We start from the raw sequence: 24863 nt of genomic DNA, 5'->3' as shown, positions 1-24863 counted from the left end.
GTAAAACGCCGCCGCGTGATTTACCGCCTTGGCCTGCGTGGCTAACGTTGCACTCAAAGTACGTATCGGGCCGTATACGTATAGGTGTACTTAACTATCCGCACACGGCAATCAGGTACGACTATTACCTGTCGTTGTTCTAGAAGCAGCCTGCTGCCGTTGCACCCGGTTGCCGGTGGTGCCCGCTCGCTCTTACGCAACGCATTTTTATGGCCCGCCGCTGATTGTAATTACCACTTAGAATCGCTTTACATCGCGCCATAATGCGCCGCGATCAGACGCTTCGACGGGGATTCAGCTTGATTTACCACCGGGGCTTCCGCGCGAAAAATAACCCCGACCCCGTGGATGTCCCACGCATTGTTAGCCATTTTTATTGCGCCCCTGGTGCGAGCCCCCCGCGAGCGGCGATGAGTTCCCAGATGACCCGCGGAGGCGCCAGGAGCGGTGCTCAGGCGGCTGCGGAGGGTGAGCTCACCTGGAGGTTTCTTTTCTACTTTGTGAACGAGGGAATGTACGTAGGAGGCTGAACCTCGGTACCTGGACTTCTTTCCGTGGCATCTTTCGATCGTATGTCATAATTACCTATAAAATGTCGATTTTAGACTTGATAATGAAGAATTTCAATGACCAATGCTTCATAATTTGTAATTGCGGGAATGCCTCGGGAATGTAGCTTTGCACTGAAATATTGAATTGAATTCTGGTGTTTTTTTATTAAGAGACCGGAATTTCGTTACAGGAAAAGGGTTCGACTAGTCGTTGGTAGCGTCTAGGTAGCCTCGTTTCGAAATCTGTTGGAACCAATCTGGTAAACTGAGCTCGAGTATTAGGTCCCTGTTTATGGCATCTTTACGTGTCTCTAGTCTTTCCGCAATACTTTGCAATAATTTATCTTACAGAAACGTTAAATATGCCTAGACGGACGGCGTATGGTTGCCATTGGCATTACGCGTTATAGCTCGTGGGAAAAGACCGCAAGAGGGGCGAATAAGAAAATCCCTGTTTTCAACGCGAACTTCGGAGCGTACCACCCGTGAGAACGTCGGAAGGTACTTTCCCGTGTTTTATAACCTCTAAACTCGTCAGGGGAGACATAAAGTCGTTAAGCGGCAGAATTAGGGAACTGGGCCTCGGGGCTATTTTCATTACCATTTCCCTTTTTTGCGAAGAAACGTAGATAAATCCTCGGCAGTGGCACACATAGGAATCCTACATCTTTCATGCAAGAGATATTAAATCTCTTCTTCGAATTAACATCCCATGACATTTTAAAATTGGTCCTTCCCGTCGGGGCTCCGATCCAGAAACCAATATTTCAGAAATCGGGAATGGGAACTCGTGTTCATGTAATTTACCGTAAAAAGCTACGTAAATTACCTAGGGGTATTTTACCCACCCTACCCTGGTGCTTCTTTCGGACACTTGACTGGGTACACATACCGCGATGCCTCCTCCATTTCTATAAGCTCTATGGTGACAGTGACCGAACGGGTCGCAGCGGGATGCACGCGTGTGTGCGCACGCACGCGACACCGACACACCCGAGGGGATCGACCAATGAGAGCGCGAGAAACCCCTTCCAACGGACGGACAGGGAGTACGAATCTAGTAGTACGGACGCACGCGTGGCGTACTCGCGCCGTCCACGAGTACTCACGGTCGACACACGCCGGACAAGACGCGTCGCCGAGACGCTGCGGTTAGAACGACGTCGGGCGAAAAATCGGCGCGTTTTTCCGGAATCCCAATTCGAAGGACGGATCCAGGGGAAAAGAGGGATAAGGAACCCCCTAGCCGGGATTTCGAGGGGGTGGCTCCAGGGGAAAGAGGACACTCCTCGAGGTCCACGCGAAGTGAAAAGTGGATAAGAGAGGTTATCCCCGTTGCCGATTCGAAATACGGGAAAATTCTCCGGGCTAGATAGAGGAACATGAAAACTTACCCGTTGGACGGATTTATCACGATCGGTGCTCCGAGGTTTGAATTAAAGCGAGGCGTAAGGACGCTCTTCTGGAGGGAAAAAGCCGCCACATTTGAGACGCCCAATTGGAGAAAGTACCAGCTCCAGGGGAAAGAGGAGGTAGTTCAAGATCCGTTTCTACCGCACGTGGCAGACCGCGGGTTGTCTCCTACGGAAAGACCCCTCTGCGGCAGGTGGTTCCGGCAGACCTTACGGAAAGTTCCACGGAAATAATTCACTTCCGGGGGCACTCGTTTTGCGTTAATCCCTCGTCAAAAGTGACAGCTTCGGCCCGGAAGGATAACCACGGAAAACGAGGCGAGAAAATCGTTCCGCCACTTCTAATTGTTCTTCGACATCCTTTTTCTTTCTTATGAACTGACGTTGAAATTTAGTGGATTTTTGGGACCGGCTTTATTGCGCGGAAGATCACTTTTTAAAGAATTAAGGGTCGAAGGTGGACTAATCGAAGTTTTCGAGGGTTAGTGTCCTAGCTCGTGACTTTTTCATGCAAAGGGATGAGACTCTTTGAGCACACATGAACGAGGTGCAGCAAGTCGTATTTAAAACGCACGCGAATCCTGCCACGGAATACCAGCAAGTACAGCAGTACTCATCCGGCACAGAATGTTGGAGTCTGATTCTAGACGATGGTCTTATCCAGGTACTTGCATGCGTAAATACATGTAGAAATAGTTTTAGTGACAATCATTCGATTACCCGGTACTACGGGTAATTAGCAGAACGCAATTTTCCATATTTTCCGTGTCCTCGCGTCGACGCGAACCGCGGGGAGGCCGCAATTAGTTCGACCGTGGATCACGCATGGTACGTCTTCGTGTCGTGTGCGACACGTAAATGCACCCGGCGAAATTAGTATATCTGTCTCCCTCTCGGTAGACCTCTGGTTAGTTGGTACGCCATTTGCGCGCATTGTGCAAGGGTTGCGCAACTGCACGCGGCATCGTTCGCGAACCATATCATTTTTGGAGCTCGTCCCTCTCACGCGAGCGCCGTATTGACACTGACCTCGGTCACCTGTAATTACCACGTGGATGCTGCTCGGGAGCATGTAGTCTTTACCCCGGTATTATTACCTCCCGTTTCACTTCCGTTTCTGCTGGTAAGACGGCCATCTAAGCTCGTCGTCCGCGGGTGACGGAAGGAGAAATTACGCCTTTGATGTTCGGATTGGCGAAAGAATTTTTCTTTCCTTTTTCAAATTTTATTATTTCTGGTAATCGAAAGACGGCTGTATTACGTGAAACGGGCAGGAAAATTTGTCGACCGCAGGCTAAAGACTCGTCAATTGCTCCGACGAGGTGCGAGGCGATCAGGTAAGACCGGGATGAAAGGACCTCCTGATCCCCGATCAGGACAGACCTTTCCTAGTGGCTTTTCACTAGAGGTCCTTTTTCTTATCCCTAAAAGGCTAAAAGCCGCCGAGTGGCCACCAAGGTTGACAGTAGTTTTGACAGGGAAGGACCTCCTAGGGACCTAAGTCCTAATTAAGTGGGCGACAGGGAGGCCTACCAAGGATTATCTCTTCCGGACTACCAGAGGTCCTTTCCGAAAGTTAAGCCGATGTTAGGACCTTTCCTTGCACCTCCTTCCCATCCAAAATATCCTCCCTCACGACTTCTTTCGCGATTTGTACGAGTAGGACTAGAAATTTATAATTTCCCCATGAGGGTTTGATTAACGCAAAATCCGGAAACTCATTTTTAGGCGTTTCTATGTTTTCTTTTTATTAAATAAGAAAAAAGTCGATATCTCAACGAGCTTCGGAGATCTGCAGAAATCTGGTAAATTCATTTCATTGCACCGTGGACGTTTCTAACAGTTGATTGTTAAATACAACGTGCTACTTTGAGGTTTAGCGATAATCGCACGTTTATATTTCGCTCTTTCCGTTCCCCTGGCCTACATTACGTTAACATCTGCCTTCCGACGACAGACGTTCCTATCGTTCTTGTCTTCCCTTCTCTACAACGGCACATCCTCGTTGCATCCTTGAAGCCCATTAGCAACGTCGGAATACCACACACAATAGAAAATAATACAATATTATCACCCGAAATATAAAATTTTGTTAGCAATATAAATCACTTTGGGAAATGACTACATGGAAAATCGTGCTAAATTTCGAAGGAAAACCGCCGCAGGAAAACTTTTTTATGGGATCGCAATTTTCCCGGTGTGGTTTTTTTTCTTTTCTCTTTTTTCATTCTCTCCTGTCAAGATCGATTCGCGCTCTCGCCTGTCACGCGATGACATGCGTGCGATCTTGGAGGGTCATTCGTAACGACGCTCGTCACCTCGGACATTGATTGCACGTAATCGCTCATCGCTCGTGCAGGTGACATCGATGATTTACATCGCCCACCTTGCAGCGTTACTGTGTTAAAGCGAAAGATCCTTAGATCTTGCCGAAACCTAAACTAAAAAGTATGGAAATGACAAGTGATATTTTTTACGTGGGATTAGATACTTAGATCGGTGTTCGAAAATATAATACCAGGGAATTTAATCGTTTTGATCATCTTCGCCATCTTAGGGTCGAATCGTACTCATCTTTCTCCCCAGATGCAATTTGCATACGTCGCGTAATTCCGGTGATACCTTTATATCGGTACTAATGCCTTCCCAGCCGGACTTATCAGCATGAAATAATAATTGCAACCCCCGGGGGGAGATTGTTAGGGTCCGGAACTCTTGGAAGACACAGAAGCGGAATAATTTAATCGGCCAGGATCTCCTGACGAGGGCCTGATGTCGCTGCAGAGATGAGGCCCCGCGATGCATGCGTAATGCTCAATGGGAATTACATACGAGGTACACAGTCGGGCAGAAACGCCGACCTGTCGCTTCTTCCTTGGCTCTTCCTCGAGGCATTCTCATATTTATTTTCCCTCGCACCTAATGCGACCGGGGAGAGAGAGGAGTGATTTAGACGACGTCGCTAAATTAATCGGACGATTAGTGATCACTGATCCCTGGGAAGATCCGCAGAGGAGACGCGACGTCCTCGGGGTTAACGTTTCCGTTGGCCTCGATTTCTTGCGGGGTGATTAAAAATCAATGGGTTTCCCTCCATCCTCGGGAAATGTCGAATGGGAAAGTTCTTGGACGAAATGCCGGGATATCGGCGGATTTAGAGATGCTTTACAGGGAAATTAATGAAACGTCCGTGCCTAATCGTTTGAACTTTATTCCCTATTTCTTGCCCTTGTCCAAAAGGTGAAAACAATGTTGATATATCTTTATACGGTTTGCCTTATGACCATGTGTGGTTCAGCCAAGAATTTTCTCGATTCGCGAAGGATTACCCTATATTGCGCAAAGCGTAATAAAAGAGCCCCTGCTGGTATTTGAATCTCATTAAAACACAAGTGCTGGTGGTTCTTTTCGCTTTCCGCGATATATCATCCTGCAAGCTGTTTACTGTTATCCCCGGTCGTGTACTCCGAGTCCTGTGGATCCAGTCTCTCGGGTGATTTCGACCCTACGCCCGGTTATCATAAAGATCGGCACTTAATCATCTACTATCATCGGGAAGAAATTTCGAGGCATAAAGAAGTTTCGCCGGCCAGGTTTTACGGCTTCCTCGTTACGAAGGGAGTGGCCGATCCATCGTCCCGTCGATTTGCTCCTAATGATCTATCGATCCTTCAGTGTCCCGTTCCCGGTGCTCGGACGTCCTATCTTCTCTTCGCGGCAAGATCTATAACCGATCCGACGGTCCTGACCTCTGACACGAGGAATGCCGGTTACGAGTGGCTCGGTTGCGAGGCATACCGTGCCCTAGGTTATGGTTCTTGCTCCTTCGATTTTTGCGACCAGCCTCGGCACTCCAATTCCAGATCTCTTCTTCTGGGAGGCTGGACCCAGTCCACGTGTCGATGTCGATAACCGATCTGCAGGCTGGAAGATGAATCGGGGTAAAGGGTTGGCTTATGTGGTACTCCTTGCGCAAGTACGGAGTGACCGAACATTGTTCGCCTTGTTGGACCTCGGTCGATGGGCCGAATTTTTTTTTTTTTTTCTGCGAGGACATCCACTGCCATTCTTATCAACTTCCAGCGGTATTAACTTCGTAATGTCTAGTTCCTTCTTCCAGAAGTACAATACGATACTTCTTTGGTTCAATGACGCTTTTTTCTCCGAGAGTATCCGTCACCTCCCCGTTCGAGCTCTTCTCCATATCGGGAGACGGGGAAGAATCGGGATGTCCTGGCGCTATGTCCTTCGGCTATCCCTCGATCCGATTGGCCGATCTCGAGCTAGGGACGCAAAGATCCGCCTTTTTTGCCGGGAAGATCAATCGCTTGGCCGACGAGAGCACCTCTAATGCCGAATCGCCGCTTCGCTCAAGGCCGGCTTTTTGCCCGGCCGCCATTGCTCGTTCCTTTTCGCGATTCGCGATGGAACGATTGCCGCGAATGCCAAGGACTCCCCGGGGTGAGATGCCATTGGGTCGATCAGGAACCACCGATGGGAGGCAATAATTGAACCACCACGGGTTACTTCGAATATCCCAGAGAACTCGTAACGACTTTGCTCGGTGGACTTTTTCCCGGGCGGAAAGAAAATCGTCATGAAAAAACGCGCCGCACGTTAACGTTTCTTCTTTTTTTCTTTTTTTTTAACTACTGTGCGAACGCCTATGTTTCTCGCGGTTAAATTTCATATCCGCGAATCGAGCTCGCCTCGGCCTGCAATTTTCGCGAATCGAAGAAACTCTCGGCGGGACGTCGAGGTGCAATACCGTTTCTCGAGATCCCGAGCCAGCTGGTGGACTTATGCTCTGTGAAATGCATAATGCGTCGGTGCGGTCCCAGGGAGCGATCTAGGATGCGCGCGTAGCGAATTTCCGCGGACGGTCATTGAGGCCGTCGCCGGCGTAAAAAGCCGACTCGGTGCCCGGTCTTTCTTTTAGCCCCCGATTTTCGCGGGACTGCGGAGAAAACGCACTCTGCAATTTAACCGCGTCTCTTCGCCGCACGCTTTGAGGATTATGGGTCAACCTCGCCCTAGATCAACTGTTCCGAAACGCGTGGAATTAAATTCCCCTATGATTAGCTTCCATTTTTCCTCATTTATAGACAAGAACGACTTTTCCATACAGGGTGGTTTTTTTCTTTTTCTTTTTTTTCAACGGTCTCTATGTCGCAATCAATCCCTACGGTCGAATCGAGTGGCGTTGGTTCACAGGTTTTCCCACACTTGACTTTCTGTCGAAGGACGAGGGCAGGTGGAATTTTCCTTAGGGGAGCTGAATGGGGGAGGGGAAAAAAGGAGCGACGAAATTTTAATCCCGCGTCCACCAATATTTTCATTCATAACTTGGGTGAACGGGGCCGACCTGGCCACGTTTCCACGGAACGAAAACACGAGGTGGACGTTCATACCGTCTGCATTGTTAGCCGAAGAATCGACAGGTTGATAGAGCGTGACAGACTTCAGGCGAAACGACGTTCACTGTAAAAAGGACGAACTTACGTCCTTGTAAAAAGCACCTCCTCGGGAACGCGAGATTCCTCGCGCTGCTTCCCGTTCCTTTTTTGCCTCCTCAAACATCGAAGGAATAAAAATGATAAACAGTCTCGCTAACTAGCACCCGGAGTTGTCAATGAGACAATGGGAATGAATCGGCGTGATTTTACCCTCGATATATAGGATGAACTGGTAATTCAAAGGAGCGGTTGAAAATCAAGGTACATAATTAATAATTTATTCGTTGTAAACAATTTGGAGAGGTCTGAAGTATGGAACTAAAGATACACCGCGAAGTCGCTTTTACCCGAGAATTGGCAGAAAATTGCCGGAGCTGGAGCAGAGGAACGGATTATGTCCTTTTTAGGACCACCGGTAGGTGGGAGGGAACGAGTGCGAGGGAGACCGCGAGAGCCGCGAAAGGCGGGAGCGAGAGAGACGCAGAGAGGTCGGAAGACCTCGAGGAAGGAGAGGTCCTCGACAGCTCGTCTCAAACATCTGCTCGGGCACTATCTTCCTTGAGGAACGGCATCTAGCCGCGAGAAGAGGAGAGATCGTATACATCGTCTACGAGATACCCGTGTACATTATGTCGGTACATAAATCATAAACGCCAGTAGCCCCCTCCGTGCGCGTACAACGGGCTGCTTGCGAGGACTAAAGCGCGCCGACGAAGATCGAGGACTTTTAAGGGCGCTGATAAGCAATCGGTTAAGACGAATCGGTAAGGCAGGACTTTCACATCACCTCGAAGGAAAAAAAGAATCCTCGGGGGTTGTCCCGGAGACTCGAAAAAAAAAGGAAAAGGAGGTCCAGGAAGTAATGGAAGTTCCTGACTGTGACCCTGGGACCGGAAATGGGTGGCTTAGAGAACCGTAGAAAAGAATTTTCTCGGGTAATAATTTAACGAACGAGGAAGAACTCGGGACCTCGCGAGGTCATCCTGGGAATCCGGGAACTTAAGCTAAAGACGGGAAGAAGGAAATCCTTTGTTAGGTACGAGGATATAAAAGAAATCCCCTTAAAATGTGTACAACCCGCTTGATAGATGCAGATGCATTTCGTAATTAAATTATTAACAGCTCGAGGATCATAAAAATTGAGGAAAAGGCAAGCTTCGATCGCGACTCGTGTTCCAATTTTCTAGCTGAATTTTAATTATCATCATAAATCAACTCCGCGAGTCTTCTTCATGCCAATGCGGAAAAGACGTTCTACGCACGCACCGAGTAGGGACTGTATGCTTGGAATACTCGTATCTACCGGTTCCACAAAAGTTAAAAAAAGTCCTTTAGAAGTTTCGAGTCATAACCGGGTCGCGCGAGGGAAGTTAAGCGATTACGGGCATCCGGGAGGGGAAGACATCGGAGAGGGCCGAGAGAAGAGGAAGACGCATGGCCGCCATAAAGAGGGCGCTCGTCCTACATTTAGCACCCCGGCGGCGTCAGATGCGCTGACAAGCGAGAATCGCCTCGAAGTCGCCACCGCTCGACAGATTGCCACGAGGACTGATCGACGCACCGACAACAATCCTCTCCTCCGTTTCTTACGGCCCCGCCGCGAGGAGATCATTACCCCACGCGTGCACCGCGCGCGGCCATTCCGCTCGAGGAAAGCGGCGAAAAACCGCAGCCCGGAAAATCAAGCCGTCTTTCCCGGTCCCTCTTTCCGCAGGAGCGAGACCGTAAACGCACGCGGCTCCGCAAAAACCCCGCACCGGCTGCTCTTTCCGCTCCCTTGGTGGCGCAATGACAATGAACACTTTGCGGCCCCGGGAATTTATTTCTTTATTCCCAAGGAAATGAGAGCAAACTTGTCGACTGATTTTCGGAGATTTTTCGACACTCGGGGAGGGACTTGACGTTTACGAGAAAGGGTTGGGCAATTGTTCGGAAGGTTGTTGCAAGTCGTGCCGCTCCTTCGAATAAGTTCCTTGGATTTGCTTTCCTTGCGGAAAGGCGTATATTTTTTTTTACGGGAAGATATGAAATTCTCTTTCGAGAGAGGAGTGAAAAACTTAACAGCTTTCCCGGTCCTTCCTTGGACTAAAAGCACGTTTAATTGTGTACTCGGTGTCGCAAAAAGCTCGGCGAAGATGCGAGGGCATTTTGTACTTCCTAAGTGCGGGAAAGACCAGGAGCACTTATCCGCGGCGTAATAATAATTGTTAATTTTCCGCGGCGTGAGTAATCGTTAATTCCCCGAGGGCCGGAGTCTGAATGGTAAAAGTGCATATGAAATTCCACGTGTCGGGATCAACAAAACACCACCCACGTTGGAGTTAAATTGTTATTCCTTCAATTAACAGAATATAATATAACCAGTAATAATACTCAAGCTGTCCGTGAAAACCCGCTTCGCTTGTTTAAATTAATTCCCCGAGTGCAATAGAAAAATCTATAAATGTTAATAAAATTGTGTAAATATAATTTCCCACCCAGGGAAGAACTCATTCGAGTCTCCGCGGAGAAAAACGAAGAACGTAACGTCTTCATTGCTTCTTCTTCTTCCTCTGGTCCGACAATGGATGTTGAACGGCTCGCGTGTAAACGCACGTGGTACGGCAAAAACCACCGTAAAGAAGCAAGTACTTTTTGCACTCACTAGCCCGGTGGCGCAAAGACAAGGAACACCAGCCTGCATCGTGAATGGTACTTAATTTCCACCTCGGCAATGTTTTGTCCAATTAGGGCAACCCCACAATTTCACACAAAGTGGATCGAGCGTTGGAAGTGAATTCCAGATTCTTTGAAACTGTAGATCATTCAAGGAGTTTCCTCGCTCAAAACTGTATTTGGCGCGAAGCTCTTTTTTTTTACCCTACATTACGTGTAAAAAAAATTCAATTTTTTTTTTTTGAGAATCTCCTTAGATGGATTAAGAAGAATCCTTACAACTTCGGTACAACAAGTACGCCCCTAAGTCCGAACATTGACATTTAATAATAAATTCTTGAGCGGGGGGAGACTTTTACCCCCGCGACTGTCGAATTCCGAGAACGCAAGAGAGACCCTCTCTCCATTCATCGATGTCTCTCCGGCTTCGGTGATCGGCGCTGTCAAAGGAAGACACTCTCGACAAGGGGATATGGCAGTCATAAATATCCTTTACCTTCCTTCTAGTTTCGAAAACCGACACCCACGAGATCCGAGAGGTCCCGACCTCCTCGATATCCGTGTATCTAGCCGCGGGTGACACGTGTCAAACTTGACAGCTCTTGGTCTCTCCTCTGCCGACGAGATTAATATCCGAATGGCAGAAATAAGCGAAGAAAAATCGCCCGTCAAATCCGGTTGTCTTTCTTAACGTACAATGAAACGGCTTAACGTTATCTTTAATAAACATTGTTATTCTTGGACTAATAATGTCAACAAACGCCAAGCGTGGGTGCAGCGAAAATTATTTAAACTTCTTAAATTCTGTAACGGTATCTCTTAACCGTATAAAGTCGCAACAACGCGAGGATTGCATTTGTTATTACATGCTACGTTATACCGTGGAAGAAACAAAAATTAATTTCTTTCAACATTCAATGAAATTACTACCGATTTCTATATAATATAATATCTTATAAATCATTTCCAGGGTCGCATGCCATTTGTGCGTGCAATGAGCATGGAACAGCGGTGGCAGGATCTGGCGTCCCTGTTGTCGCTTCCTGGGACGCCGGAACACTTTGCACATCCTGGACATCCTGGATACCCAGGACACGGGATCTCCCATGGACACTACGAGGCACAACGTAATGTCCTGCTTCACAATGCCACCCTTGCCCCTCCGGTTGGCGATCTCAACTCCACCGGGCCCTACCACAATGTCGGTGAGTGGACGAATCCCGTTTCTTCGAGGAAAAGACGATCTTCTTCGCTTCAAGGATGAATGAATGAATACGTCATTCGTGCTTGACTCTGATGATCCTTTCCCTATGTCCGGTCCCGAGGGGGTGTCACTTGATTGATGCCAATCGGTGCAATAAAAACATTACCGGAAAAGACTTAGCCTTGTCTGAACTAAACTGCTCACCGTTGCAGGGGGTCCATCCAACCTCGGATCAGCTGTGGCCACGTCGATGAACCTGACGAACAGCAGCGAGCCAATGGGTGCAGAAAACGGAGCAGGGTACAAATCCGAGCCGAACGACATGATGTACTATCACGCACCTGCTTCGGATACCATCAATCAGACCACCGAAGGATTCCTGTCGTCCCTCCTAAACGACGAGGACCTGCACCTGATGGACATGGCCATGAACGACGGTAAGTACTTACACGAATTCAAATTTACAATCCACGTAAATACCCAAAGTCTCTTGAACCGTCCAAGTTTTCTTGTTAAAATCAGTTTCGGATTTCGAGCTGGGTCTTGCGCCTGAAACAGGTGCAAGAATTGGTAATACAGTTTATAGTAAAAATACACGCTTAAGGGGGTGTGCGGCACACAGAGATCTCCTTCGTGAAACTTTTCTCCAAGTTGGACGAGAATCGCAAACCCCACCAAGAATGGAACATGGTATATCGCGATAAACTAGGCGTGCTTCGCAGTGCAACATTTTATTATAAAAAGGAACGCATAAAAGCTTAGAAACGTAACATTTACTCCTATCACTAAACGATGTTATCTTAAAGGGTAATCTCTTAACTTAGGGCCTGCCTTTATCCGAGATCTACATATAAATGTAGAACCCCGGTTGAACAAATTAAGTAGAGGCACGTCAATGTATTGAAAACCCGTAGTCTTTGTACTAGAGAACTGTCGTGACGAGAGAAGGAAAACGAAGTGGAAAAAAAAAAATTAAAATGGAAAAACAAACAATTGGGACTCCCTCCGATCTCGAGGGTGTAAAAAAAATGCGAGACTTGTTTTCCAAACCCTGAAAAAGCCGATAACGTGTCCTGACTAGACGCGTTTCCTTAGTACAAATGTAGTATCCGCTCACATGACTTCTCGTTTAACATAACTTACTGAAAATATTTCCATTTGGTTACGATTAATACTGAGAACAGTGCCTGGGCACCGGATCTACTCCGACAAGAAAACTTTGACTTGATTCTGACCAGCCAGACCAAGTCTTCTACTTTCCGTGTGTGTATGTGTACCTCTCACGTAATTAAAAAAAACAAAAATAACGTCGGTACAGTATGTGTGTTGCGTGTTCGTGTACATAAAAAAGAAAAATGCTTCTGCACGGTGGAGCGCACGTATCTTCGCAGCCTATTTGGCGTCTTCCTTCGTGGTTCCCTATCCAATAATTCGGCAGAAGTCCATTGTTCGATGGCTCTACCACTCCTCCTCAGCTTCTGGGGCATTGTATGCACTTTCTGGATATGCTTCTCCCTTGTCGTCGTCATTGTTGAACTGTAACGAGATCGTTCACATTAGGCAACTGCCCAGCTTCACACAAAATTCAAGAATTCCCATATAATCATTGAGGTGGCCAAAAGGGCAGTGACAAGTTGGTTGACAGGTGGATATAGATCAGAATGACGTAAAAGTTAAATAATAGGTAACTTACGCTTCTAATGTCTCGGCCTCCGAATTTGTTAGATCTTCCAGGAGCAAAGCTTCTGCCTCCTCCTCCTCCGCTGAGGAACTCAGGAACAGGCTGACCAGCTTGACGAAGGATTTTGACCAGGTCGTCAGAGATTGCACCGTCATCATCGGGGCTATAGAAACTCGTGGCTTTGCCCCTGTTTCCTACTCTTCCAGTTCGACCAATACGATGCACGTATTCATCGATCTCCTTGGGCATGTCGTAGTTGATGACATGTGCCACGTCAGGAATGTCTAGACCACGAGCAGCAACAGCAGTGGCAACTAGGATAGACATCCTGCCACGTTTGAAATCGGCAAGAGCTTCTTCGCGTTCTCGCTGCAATCGGTCTCCATGAATGCTCGTTGCAGGGAAGTTTGATCCGCAGAGGAAAGAGGCGATGAAGTCGGTATTCCTCTTCGTCTCCACGAAGACCAGAGTTCTCTTGAGGCCACTTTCGCTCTCCTTGTCGAGAAGTTCCTTAAGCTTCGACCGCTTCTGGTACTTGGTGACTTCATAGAAGGTCTGCTCCACGTCGGAGCAAGCTCCCCCTACGATTCCTACGGCCAGGAACAAATGATTATGCAAGAAGTTGGAAGCCAATTGTTGCACATCTGCAGGAAACGTGGCAGAGAACATCAGGGTTTGCCTCTGTCCCTTGGGCACCATTGTCTCGTGGTCGATCAGCTTCTCGATGTCCTGTCGGAATCCCATGTCGAGCATTCGATCGGCCTCGTCCAGTACTAGGAAGCGAACTTTGTTGAAGCTTATAATGCCTCTATTAACAAAGTCCGTTAATCTTCCTGGAGTGGCAACGAGAATGTTACACCCTGCTTGCACTTGCTTCGCTTGGTAACCGGTTGCAGTTCCACCATAAGTCACGACACACTTCAGAATGAAACCACGAGAGAATTTCCTGGCCTGTTCGTAGATCTGGATCGTTAGCTCTCGAGTTGGGGATACTATAACGACTTCAGGTTCCGCACATGCCGAATACGAAGCCGCGCATTTCTCTTCCAGAAGAGTGTTGATCATCGGAACGAGGAATGCAGCAGTTTTCCCAGATCCTGTCTGAGCACAGGCCATTAAATCCCGGCGATCCATAATTATCGGCAACGCGTACTTTTGCACAGGAGTCGGTTTCTTGTATCCAGACTTGACGACGTTCTCTAGAACAGCTTGCTTGAGGCCAGCCTCTGTGAAGGATTCGATGGGCCTAGGAGGATTTTCCCCGGAAACATTGACCTCGATCGAATCGTATTTGTCAAAGTTGATTCCCATGTTGACGCCGTTTCCAAAAATGACGGAGTCTTCATTGGAAGGCTCCGGTGGGATGTAAACTTCTTTGTTGATGTGTTCAGGCTTATCTTCGGAGTCGTCTCCATGGTCGTCGTTTCTGTCGCCTCGGTCACCTCGAAAACCACCTCTGCCTCCTCGATCACCTCGGTCACCACCCCTGCTACCTCTTCCGCCTCTTCCTCCTCTGCCACCTCTGTCATAATCATTTCCATCTCGATCATCTTGATCATCACGATCATTTCGAAAGCGACCACCATCTCGATCATCGTCTCTGCCACCTCTACCTCTGCCGAAGCCTCTTCCTTCCCCTCGTCCTCCTTGGCTTCCTCTGTGATCGGATTCCCAATCATCTCCTCCATTATTTGATTCCTCGTATGTACCAAATCCACTGCTATTATTATTATTCGAATTGCTATGTTTTCCTACGCCCCATTCATTATTATTATTCGGGGTAAATCCTCTGCCTCGGCCACCAAAGCTTCGCCCCTCTGAAAACTGTTTGAGAACAATATTGACAAGATCATTGAACGGGGACTTTTCAATATTTATTGCAAATTGTCAGAACAATTTCTTACCGAGGAAGTGCGTACCGGAGCTGAATCGCCAATATTGTCATCCCAATCCTCCATTTTATACCTAAAAACATTTGATGCTATGATAATTTATTCAATTGTTTCAGTGATTAACACTTTTGTTGCAAACTTTCTTTAATCTTTTATAACGATAGAAAGATGCCTTTATTTCTCCTGAGATATTTTAATGTAATTGTCTCATGAAACAACCATATAATATACATACATGCAAAGTAAAAAAAATACAAAACGTAAAGAAAAAAAATTGAAAGAATCAGTCAACAAATTAGTACCAATAGCGTTGAACATTTTCTAGAAAATTCGATCGTAAACTCACATTTGACTTCGTTACACGATTTTCAAGTTAACGCGAAAAAATGGACGATGGAAAAACGTCTAGAAACGCGCGCGTATAGGCGACGCAATGCAATCTGTAAAAAAAACCGGCACAAAGCAACAGAGCGCTACGATGGTCTAAAAAAAAAAACATTCGTCTAGTACGCCTTTATATAAGAAAAAAAAAAAGATAACGTACGCTCAACTTTACAATCTCAAGTAGACACATCACGCGTGACTATAATAAAAATAAAACATAGACCGAGTATAGTAACCGACTAAATGATTCTCATTAAAACTAGCTCGCGATGCATAGTATATGGTAACGGAAATGAGAACAGTTTATCATATAGTACCGGAAAAAATTGCGTTAAAAATTCATAAAACGACCGCAGAGCATCGAACCGGCGTGAAGAAATGACACGACCGGGTAACATTTTAAAAGCGTGGAAAATGTATCATTGAATTCGAGGAGACTTAAAAAAAAAATACGAAGTAGGGGAGGGAATGGATTTTCGAAAAACCGTCACCAGAAATACGGGGAATACATGTATAAATCAAGAGATATATCACTGAGGAGATGCGCAACCAGCGCACACGTGGTAACCGCGAAGCGCTTCTGCGCGCCGGCGAGCGCAAGCATGGAACACCGAGTATGGAGAATTCCGCGATCGTTACCTTTTTGCGTCGGTGCGGATAGGTTACGCTGACTTAGAGTATCTGTTGAACGGAACTGATAACGCGTCGCGAATTATTTTGAAGTTTACTGAACACGCCAACGATCTCTTCTTCACGGGCTCGAAAACAGGAATGAGCAGGAATGAGCGCGTACGGGATTACAAAGAGCCTCAAGGCGGGAACTGGGAACAAAGCGGCGGTTTGCCGAGGTTGTCTACGCCACTCTCCGAAAGATGGCAGCGGTGTTCCGAGCGGAGCGCCTGCGCGTACGTCGACAAGGGGTAAACTACTGCCTGCCCTCACCTAGGCGTCCGAGAGACCGGAGTCTCTCTCTCGCACCCCTCTACGGAATGAGTGCGAGAGAGACGCTCTTATGCGGGCGCGGCACGGAGGTCTCTCGGTAGCTTGGTACCTTGTTGCCCTGGTAACCGAATCGGCAACCTTGATTCCAGAACGATCTCCGTCGTCAAGTGGTCAGATTAAATGACGGAGTAAAATGGAAACTTGTTAACATTTTAAAGATAATGCTAATGTATAAACTTTTAAGAATGTTTTTCAATTCGGGATTTAACGTTCATTTGTATTCAAAGGGGCCGGCGTCTTGTTATGGATTCGTAAGCCGATATCGATACATGAATTCTAAGAATCAGTCTTCCACGAGTTACTTACTACTCGTTCATTTTTTTTTAAATGTGTCCCTTGTCTCGACCCTGCTAGACAACGAGAGCTCGCAAGAAGCATAGTTTACTGAATGTCCATTTGTCTTGGATCTCAACTTATCTGCCACTAAAAAATCTGACGCTACTCCGAACCTTATCTACAACTCTTCACGTGCAGCTGAACACGCACATTGTTCACGGAAGAAAGGACATGAGAACTAATTTGCTACTTACGGTATATACTAATCTCTCATTTGTCATTTATTGTCGGTATGAAAATAAGACACGGTTTATGTTATTTCTAGTGAAGTAACCCGATGTAACAATTTTTATTGCAAATAGTGTAATTCCTCGTGTTTAAAAATTTTACGTATGGCCATACAGCTGTTCAAAGAAGTGAGTCGTACAGATTGTTCGAACAATGCAGTTCTGAGAAAGCAATATTTTATTCAAAAACCTTTTTCGAAGCTATTTCAACAGTACTGGGTCTGTCCTTAAGTGGCCCACGTGTTAGCTGGAAGAATAGGACACTTTCTTTAAGGGTTTTCCTGTTTGGACTTGAGAAAGTCTATTACCTCCAACCCTCGAAAATGCCAGTTTTCAAGGGTCCTTGCCTCGGCCATAAATTCCAAACAAAAACCAAGCTTGCATCTCCAGGTCAATAACCAATGGTCACAATAGTCCCTTATCCTTTGTCACGTGAACATACGATTTGCACGTGTAACAGTCCAAAATGAGTTTATAGTGGGATTTAGAATGTCTCTTATCTCCCCTTCCTTTGTTCAGTCTCTAAACAGCAAGTAAAAAAATTGTCCTTATTATCCATCACGTTTTTAGATGTTAATTTTATAACGAGCTCCAGGCGCTCCCCGTACAGTGGCGTCCTCCTCGGATTAACGGCGACCCGCGGAACTATCGGTACTCTCTCTTGAGATCCAAAACGACGTACGAGCAATCACTCGCAAACGCTGAGTCACATCTTGCCTATACCTCTTCACACCCGGCACAACGTCCTTGCGCTTGTGTACGTTTGCTCGCATCGCAAGAATATACAAATGACTGAGACTTCGCGGACTCCGCCGACAACTCGTACAGTCGCCGCAAAATTAATCACCGCCCGCCGAGTGGGGCGCCCATTTATTAAACTTACCTACTTTGAAAAGCGCGCAAGATAAATTTAATTCCCAACAATTAGCCGTGCATAACACCGCGGCCAACGTAAAACGTGTCAATTGGTTATTTACTAAGCCGCGACACCCTTGAATTATTTATACTACTTTGCTGGTAAAATGGCGCGAACGCAATTTTTGTTAGTTTTAAAATCGAGGAAGAACCGGTGGAGAACATTTCTTGCGGAAAAAGTAACGCGGTTGAGTCACGCATTACACAGTCGGTATTTAGGAACTTGGATCGGAATTCTTTGTTTATGTGTTTTGCGGAAGTCTTATATTTTTTTCCGAGACTGTAGACATATATCGCGTGAGGATTATTCAGTATTTCACGCACACTAATGGCAGGTAGTCGAGTTGACACATACAGCGTTGACAACCGGTTACCTTCTAAAAAGAACAAGACGTTTAGTTCTCGGTTTCTGTAGCACGCCTTGTTTAAATTATTAAGTTCACTCGGCCATCTTTTTTTTTTTTTCTTTTTTCTTTAATCAATACAACCCTCACGAAAAAGGAGTTCTGTTTGCCAGGCACTAAATTGAATAAGTCATGAACACGTTGTCAATAAAATTGCACACCTCGTACACGGACGTGCGAAGATTGTATAAAAATATGTGACAAAAATTCTGAGCCATATGCAAAAAAAAAACAGAAGCTGGGAATTAATTAGATGGCGCTTGCCGATGTTGGAAATTTTTCTGCTCCGCGGTCTGTTTGCCATTTTTGTGTTTATTATGCCATTTATTCGATTGCCTTAATATATTTTAAAATTCAAACGAGACATTTGACGCATTTGGCTGCTTACATATAAATATGACGCACGTATGGAATGAATTAATTGCTTCTTAAGAAGGCCATTTGCTTATCGATTTATTCTACATATTTTACTCGGGTTATTTAGATTATCTAACGTTTTTAAACGATGCCTTCTTACCCCATTAAGTCATCGTATCGAACCATGTTTTAATTACTCCATCAATGCGGATCGTTACAGCAATCATTAAGAAAAATGTTTCACTAAATGAAAGAAACCTGAAACGTTTCATGTTTCACCATCAATCGAATATATTACCGAATCGACAAAAAGTGCACTGCTGACGCGTTAATAAGAAATGTTGCCATCAAAACATGTGCCCTTGTGGACGGGAACATTCATGAAGCTGATAGTAAAAGTCGGTTAAAAATCAATTTGTAAAGTGGTAAACAAATTAGACATATTTTTGGGTGTGACGACGGGAATTCCATTTTAGTTCCGTCGAAGCACTGTCAAGGTGACAGCTGCATCGGAAAATTGCGCGCGCAGCTCTTATCAGCTGATTGCCAGGCGAAGCTGCAAGATCGCATAAAACGAGTCCTTGAAGAAGCGGAACGAAACGTGCTCTGAATCTTGATGCTCCGGAAAATTGAATATTACTGTTCGGAGAACGCGAGTGGATATTTTTAATCCTGAGTAGAATGAATTTTATGAAATTTTATGAAATTCATTCTACTCCCGGTGAAAGTTGAATTTTTTCTCCTTAGGATAAAATAGGATAAATTCGATGGCTCTTTTTAAAGAAATCCATTTATCATGAATTAATTTATTATTCATTCGAAAAATTAAAAATTTCTCTGTTCATCGAAATGGGGCTATTTTTCATTCGCGAAGTGAATGCAATTTTCGAAGTTTCTCACAGTTTTGAATTGCGTATCGGTCAGGTGATGTCGATCGAAACGGGTGATAGTCCGTTAGATAAGCCTCACGAGGACGGATTTCGCAATATGAGAAATAAATAACGTACATTTTTAACGTATCGGTAGTCGGAGACAGTCTGAGATAATTGTGACCCGGTTTAGAATGAAATTGTGACTCGTTTGGGTAAACTGTCGTCACCTCGGATAGACGAAGCGGGAGAAAGAAAAAACAGCCGTAGCGGGCCGCGATGAATATTCACGGTGGCGGCATGAATCAACGATTTTCCGTGACACATCGTTAAACGACTCGCGAACAGGTCGCTCGTAATGCGCATTGCTCGGCCCTGTTTACACCGAGTGCGCGATCCTCGCCGAACGATGCCGCTGCACCGAGTGCAGAGTGCATAGAGCATAAGCACGGATGCTTCCATTAAACGTCACCCAGACCTCGATGGCCACTTCCCCCGAAACATCACGTGAACCCCGTTGACCGACAGGGATGGGCCTCGACATATCCACTGCCTTTAATCGCATAAACGGTGAGACCACGAACTTCTCATTTCTCATTTCATTTAAATGCATCGCGGAAGCGCAAATCCGTTTCCATCTCGAGGAACGGTCGAGGCAGTTACGACGCCCATATTTACCATCCTCGTGCAACTCTGTCGCCATATTAGTGATTAAAAAAGTTTCAATTGCGATGCAGCTCAGCCTCGATGCAGTCACGACTCTGGTACTTTGCTCTTCTCTCTCGCGAGCGATTTTCATCGCGATCTATGGACGGAACTTAACGAGGAACGCGCGAGTAAGCTCGACGAGCGATGACTCTTCTCGTTCCCGATCGTGACGACACGTGCTGACTATCCTCGTGCTAGTCGTGTGGGATATATACCGAGTGTGTGTCAATCCGCCAAGTGAGTCATTCCCTTCTTTTGCCACCGCATCCGCCAACCGATCGTAATAATAGAACGAAATTGATTCATTCGCCGATAAGGATACGCGGCTCTCTCCTGATTACTCCTTTCGCTCCTATATCGATCACGGATTAACCCTTTCACCTTTGATAAAGCTTTACGTGAATTATATTGATAATAATCTTTTAAGAAGTGCCTTCATCTATTTGATAGGAAGCTGGGAAAGCATTTCTTCCGAGGAGAACTAGTGTTCAATGAGCATTTATAAATTGTGCACGGTCTCTTTAAGTCTCTCGCGTTATCACCTCTTGGAAATCGTGAATCTCGCGATATCGCGCAGTCCTCGACTTGAACGAGAAATTATCACTGGCTCATCGGTTTTTCGAGCCACGGGACTAATAGGCCTCCGGCTCTAGAGACTTCTTGCTTGGTAATGCGATTTTCCCCTAGAATATTTATCGTATAAAATCCCCGTTGAGAGAGACCCGGCCTTAAAGCACTAGAATTACCGCGGGGAATTTATTACAGCTCGCTCGACGTTTATTCATTTTAAGGGAGACCTTAGGCTTAATCGAAGGCTAATTTATCTCAAAGCTATGCGATTACGGGACCAATGCGATAAATCGATTCCGAAATGCCCCCTAATGACCTGGACAATTTAATAAATATCTAATTTACGGACGGCCTCCTCATTTGTCCGGGAATTTATTTAACGCGCTTGCTGCAGGTCGGTAAGAATATTCAACGCTTATCGAGGTTATTTATTACGGGTAATTTATGACGGTGACAATTTGCACGGGAAAACGTATTTGATGGTGTTAATATCAGGGCATTATTATCCCAGTTGGTCGTAGACATTTAAAGTGAAATATGAATAAGAGAGGAAGTCTATTTTTTAACTCGGAGAAATTCAGTTTAATATTATTCGATCCTTGATGAGTTACATTCAATTTGTAAAATAACTAGGAATCCTTTCCTCATGCGTCATCGAGTCGGCGTGGTGCGTAAAAAATGTTTTCTCATGATAATGTCCCTTCTCACATTTTTCCTTTCTCAATTGATCATTCGATGGATCGCGTCACTCCACCGGATTATTTCAATCGTGAAATCACTTTATGACGTCATGTCAGCCTCATCTATTAAAACGATTACGTCTTCCCTGATCCGAGTTACCTGCAATACGATGATCGCGAGTGAGTTACCCACTTATTCCCACTTACGAAGGCCAATAAGGCGCATGTTTCCGAGATTCTTCATCCCTGCCCCATTTTCGAGATGATGCGGTTCTGCGTCACTCTGTTTACGAATTAAAGGTAAAAATACATCGAAAATTTCTGTCACTTGAGATTCATATTTTACCTTACATCTTTTTCGAAAAATCATTATCTCTTCATGTCAACATGCCATCATTTGGGTTGCTAAATACAACATGTAGATTACCGCAAATAATTAATTTCCCTGGGAGAGTCAATTTTTCGCTCAGGACGAATTGTCAATTAATTAAATTGACGTTTCGTTCCAGTCAGAATTTCCACGAACATCGTGAGCCTTTTCCATTGACGGTTCGCGGATTTACTAATGGGGCCCCACTTCCCTTTGGCGGCCAATAACGTCCGGGAAAAGTGAATCGAGCCGGCGCGCCGCACCGACCGCCGCGGCGTGCACGTAGTCAGTGGCGACGCCCCGCCACGAGTCAGCCGCGGCGTCGCCGCCGCGACTCGCGTCGCTTAGTTATGCTTACACCGCGTTCACGGACTGTTCACGGACGAGCGCGAGAACCGCGTGATATATCGGCAAGGTAGCGCTCGCGCGCGATTCGCAAATACGACCGGCCCTCTTTTTTAATTGACATTAATAATTCGGTTCGTCTCGATTTGTCCTCGAAATTCGCGGTACATATTCCGCCCGACCAAATGAATTTCCTACTTTCTTTTTCATTTCTTCTCTCCATCCTTCGATTTTATCATTCTTCTCCTTCGATAATATAGCCTGAATATATCGAAGGATAAGAATTATCTGGATTTAATAGAGGCTTTACAGTGTCGGTGGTTTTGACCTCCCCTTTGATTTTTTTTTTTAAAGCTTTGATGGGCACATCGGAAATCTAATCTCGGCGATGGCATAAATAGCGGTTATTTCGATCCATTGTTTTCGGACGCTGTAATCTCATTTTTTTGTTTTAAGCTCCTCGGGATCCTTTTTCCTCGATTTTCTCTCGATTTCAATTTTTCCTTTCCTTGTAATCGTCGGGATCGATTCGCGATTAATTGATTTCCGAACTTGGTGGGCTCGAGATTAATTCCGAAGAACTTCGCCGGCCTTGTCGAGGTCAGGGATGTCAATCGAAAGATGAACCTAACTTTGATAAGGGCGATGAAGTTCGGCTCGTTCGGGGGGAGTTTCGACCTCGATGAAGCTCGAGGATGATAACCCGGAAGTGTTAAGTGATCGGTTAACTGCAATAGGTATTAACCTCTGTACTAGATTCGAAGGTACGGACGGAACCTTATCAGGAGCTGCAGAAGGTGGGACGAAGTCGATGATAAGATATTCGGACTCTTTCGCAACCAAGGACGAATTTAAGTGGTGCGCTTCATCGCAGAAATCGTGACCGAGTCAAAGACTGAACATTTCTTGATGCACAGTGTTTTTTCGCCTAAATTGTTGAGTGTAACTCAACAATTGAAGGGTTTAAATAATTATCGAACGCGGTGAATCGTGAACGAGTTAACGGCTACGTATTTGTCAATATGCAGTATTTTTTTCATTTAAATCCTTGTTGAACAGGCATGGAAATATTAGTATGGATTGAATAAATAATTGCAGTATTATACTCCGTTCCCTTGAAATATGGAGAGAAGGCCATAAGTGGAAGCGGAAGTGTTGAGGAAGGTAATGGGTGAAGAGGGCTCTTCAAAGATAATTAATGAATCGAGAAATAAAATACAGAAGACGCGAGGCAGAAAAAGTGGAAATATTTCCTCCGACTAGAAAGCTCGGTAACGAAGATTCGAAGAGTTAATTAATTAGGTAATTCTTAAAGACTGAAGACCTAGATTAAGGCATCACCCAGGGGGCCAGAAAGTCTTTTCCATGCATAAGAAATGGATTATGCACGTTTATGAGAGCTTTATTATGCACTCTTGTGCCGAGATCTCGAGAAGATTCTAACCAGGAAAACAAGAAGACACAATTACACCTATCTTGGAATCGATCTGGCTGATCTACCAGTTCTGCAGGATTATCTTGATTGATCGGCGCAGAGATCGGCGTGGAAAAAAAATTTTAATCGGATCGGCTTCAGCTCTTATCGGAGCTTGAATGGCGACCATGGGGGTCATAGTGTATATGCCAAGTAGGTATAACAATTTTATGAATATATGAATACATTTATGTAGGAACACTAACTCAAAAATATGGGAATATATTTTTCTACGTCCGTCCGCACAGGATACAAACATTACCGTTCGCGTTATCAGCAATTTATCTTGTAATTCAGTTTATCTCTGAGGGAAGTGGATAACTTGTGAGCGATGTCCTCGGCGCTGATTACGAAATGTTTACAATTTTACAGCATTGAATGGAATGTCGAATTTTTTTTTCATCTTAAAAAATAGATCAATCCTAGATCAATGGATAGTTCGTCCGATACTAATCGCAGATTAGTAACAAATCTGTAGTTAGGAAGCGTTACGATTTTATCTTATTGTTTCGTGGCGATTTCAGTAATTCGTCATCGCTTATCTTTGGTTGGATGAGTCCTTATCAAGGTTACTTCACTACTCCGAGAAATGTCTCGTCGGATCAGCAAAGTATTTGCTGATACGACCAAACAATGCTTTATGGCCCAATCGAATGTTACACAGGTTAACAAAACATTTCCTTACAACTGGAAAATATTTCATAGTGAATAAATAATTGCAGAATTATACCCCATTAAAGGCAAAACGATTTTTGTCAACATTCATTTACTGAACTCTCTTTAAAGATTAGTGATACGGCTCGAGAAAAAGCTTGGACGCATCCTTGGTGCATTTTTCGGGATATGCAAATTAACCAGATAGGCACTCGAGTCCGCGTACCGGAAACGCTATAGAGCCATTTTATGTCGCTCGACTAGAATCGGCCCGTGATTCTCGGATATCGTAATCGGCTCGAAGAAATGTCAAGTCATTTGAAATTTCCATACGATCGACCATCGACGTGTTTACCAACCGAGTAAGCTGCGAGGCGAAAAGAATGAATGGCGTCACGCGATCGCACATTTGCTCGTTGCGAAACCGCATGAAAAACGCTGCATACGAAAGCAAAGGACTCGCCGATCGAATCGATAGATAGGAATAGACACCAGTGCCAATATCGATCCGAAATATCGATCCGCCAGCGGAGCCGATCGATAGGTCTCGATTTCCTCCCCCACGGAATTCGCCCCGTAGGCTGCCCCCTGATTCCGCGTTCAAGTTAACTTTTTTATTTATTTAAAGTGATACGAAAGGGTCATTTTATATATCAAAGGTAAAAATTATTGATAAAACTTTCCTCCAAACTAAGTGCAATCATTCGAAACGTGTCG

At 45.4% G+C, this 24863-nt stretch overlaps 2 protein-coding genes across 9 annotated transcripts in view; one reads left to right on the top strand and one right to left on the bottom strand.

Moving 5' to 3' along the window:
- The window catches only part of LOC105700280 (segmentation protein cap'n'collar), a 76359-nt gene that overhangs the window by 45763 nt on the left and 5733 nt on the right, over nt 1–24863 (top strand). For 6 of the 7 annotated variants that reach the window (XM_012425970.1, XM_012425973.2, XM_012425969.2 and 3 more), the window contains 2 exons: nt 11045–11279; nt 11491–11715. In XM_012425970.1, the coding sequence (XP_012281393.1) occupies nt 11045–11279; nt 11491–11715 (460 nt within the window). The remainder of the gene's footprint in view (nt 1–11044; nt 11280–11490; nt 11716–24863) is intronic. The other variant, XM_012425971.2, reaches the window with a different exon arrangement.
- Nucleotides 11994–19871, bottom strand: LOC105700281 (ATP-dependent RNA helicase vasa). 2 transcript variants are annotated; one of them, XM_012425978.1, is made up of 4 exons: nt 17109–19871; nt 14864–14924; nt 12972–14783; nt 11994–12814 (listed from the first exon to the last, which is right to left on the bottom strand). In XM_012425978.1, the coding sequence occupies exons 2-4, from the start codon at nt 14915–14917 to the stop codon at nt 12737–12739; spliced, it is 1944 nt and encodes a 647-aa protein (XP_012281401.1). In that variant the 5' UTR covers nt 14918–14924; nt 17109–19871; the 3' UTR covers nt 11994–12736. The 2 variants fall into 2 exon arrangements, with proteins under 2 accessions (XP_012281401.1, XP_012281400.1); XM_012425977.1 differs by lacking the exon at nt 17109–19871 and adding an exon at nt 15875–17102.

This window comes from Orussus abietinus, unplaced genomic scaffold, assembly GCF_000612105.2.
Source record: "Orussus abietinus isolate OABI.00-Male unplaced genomic scaffold, Oabi_2.0 scaffold18, whole genome shotgun sequence".
NCBI classification, from domain to species: Eukaryota; Metazoa; Arthropoda; class Insecta; order Hymenoptera; family Orussidae; genus Orussus; species Orussus abietinus.
Note: the sequence above shows the minus strand (reverse complement) of the source record. Positions and strands in the feature narration are given on the sequence as shown.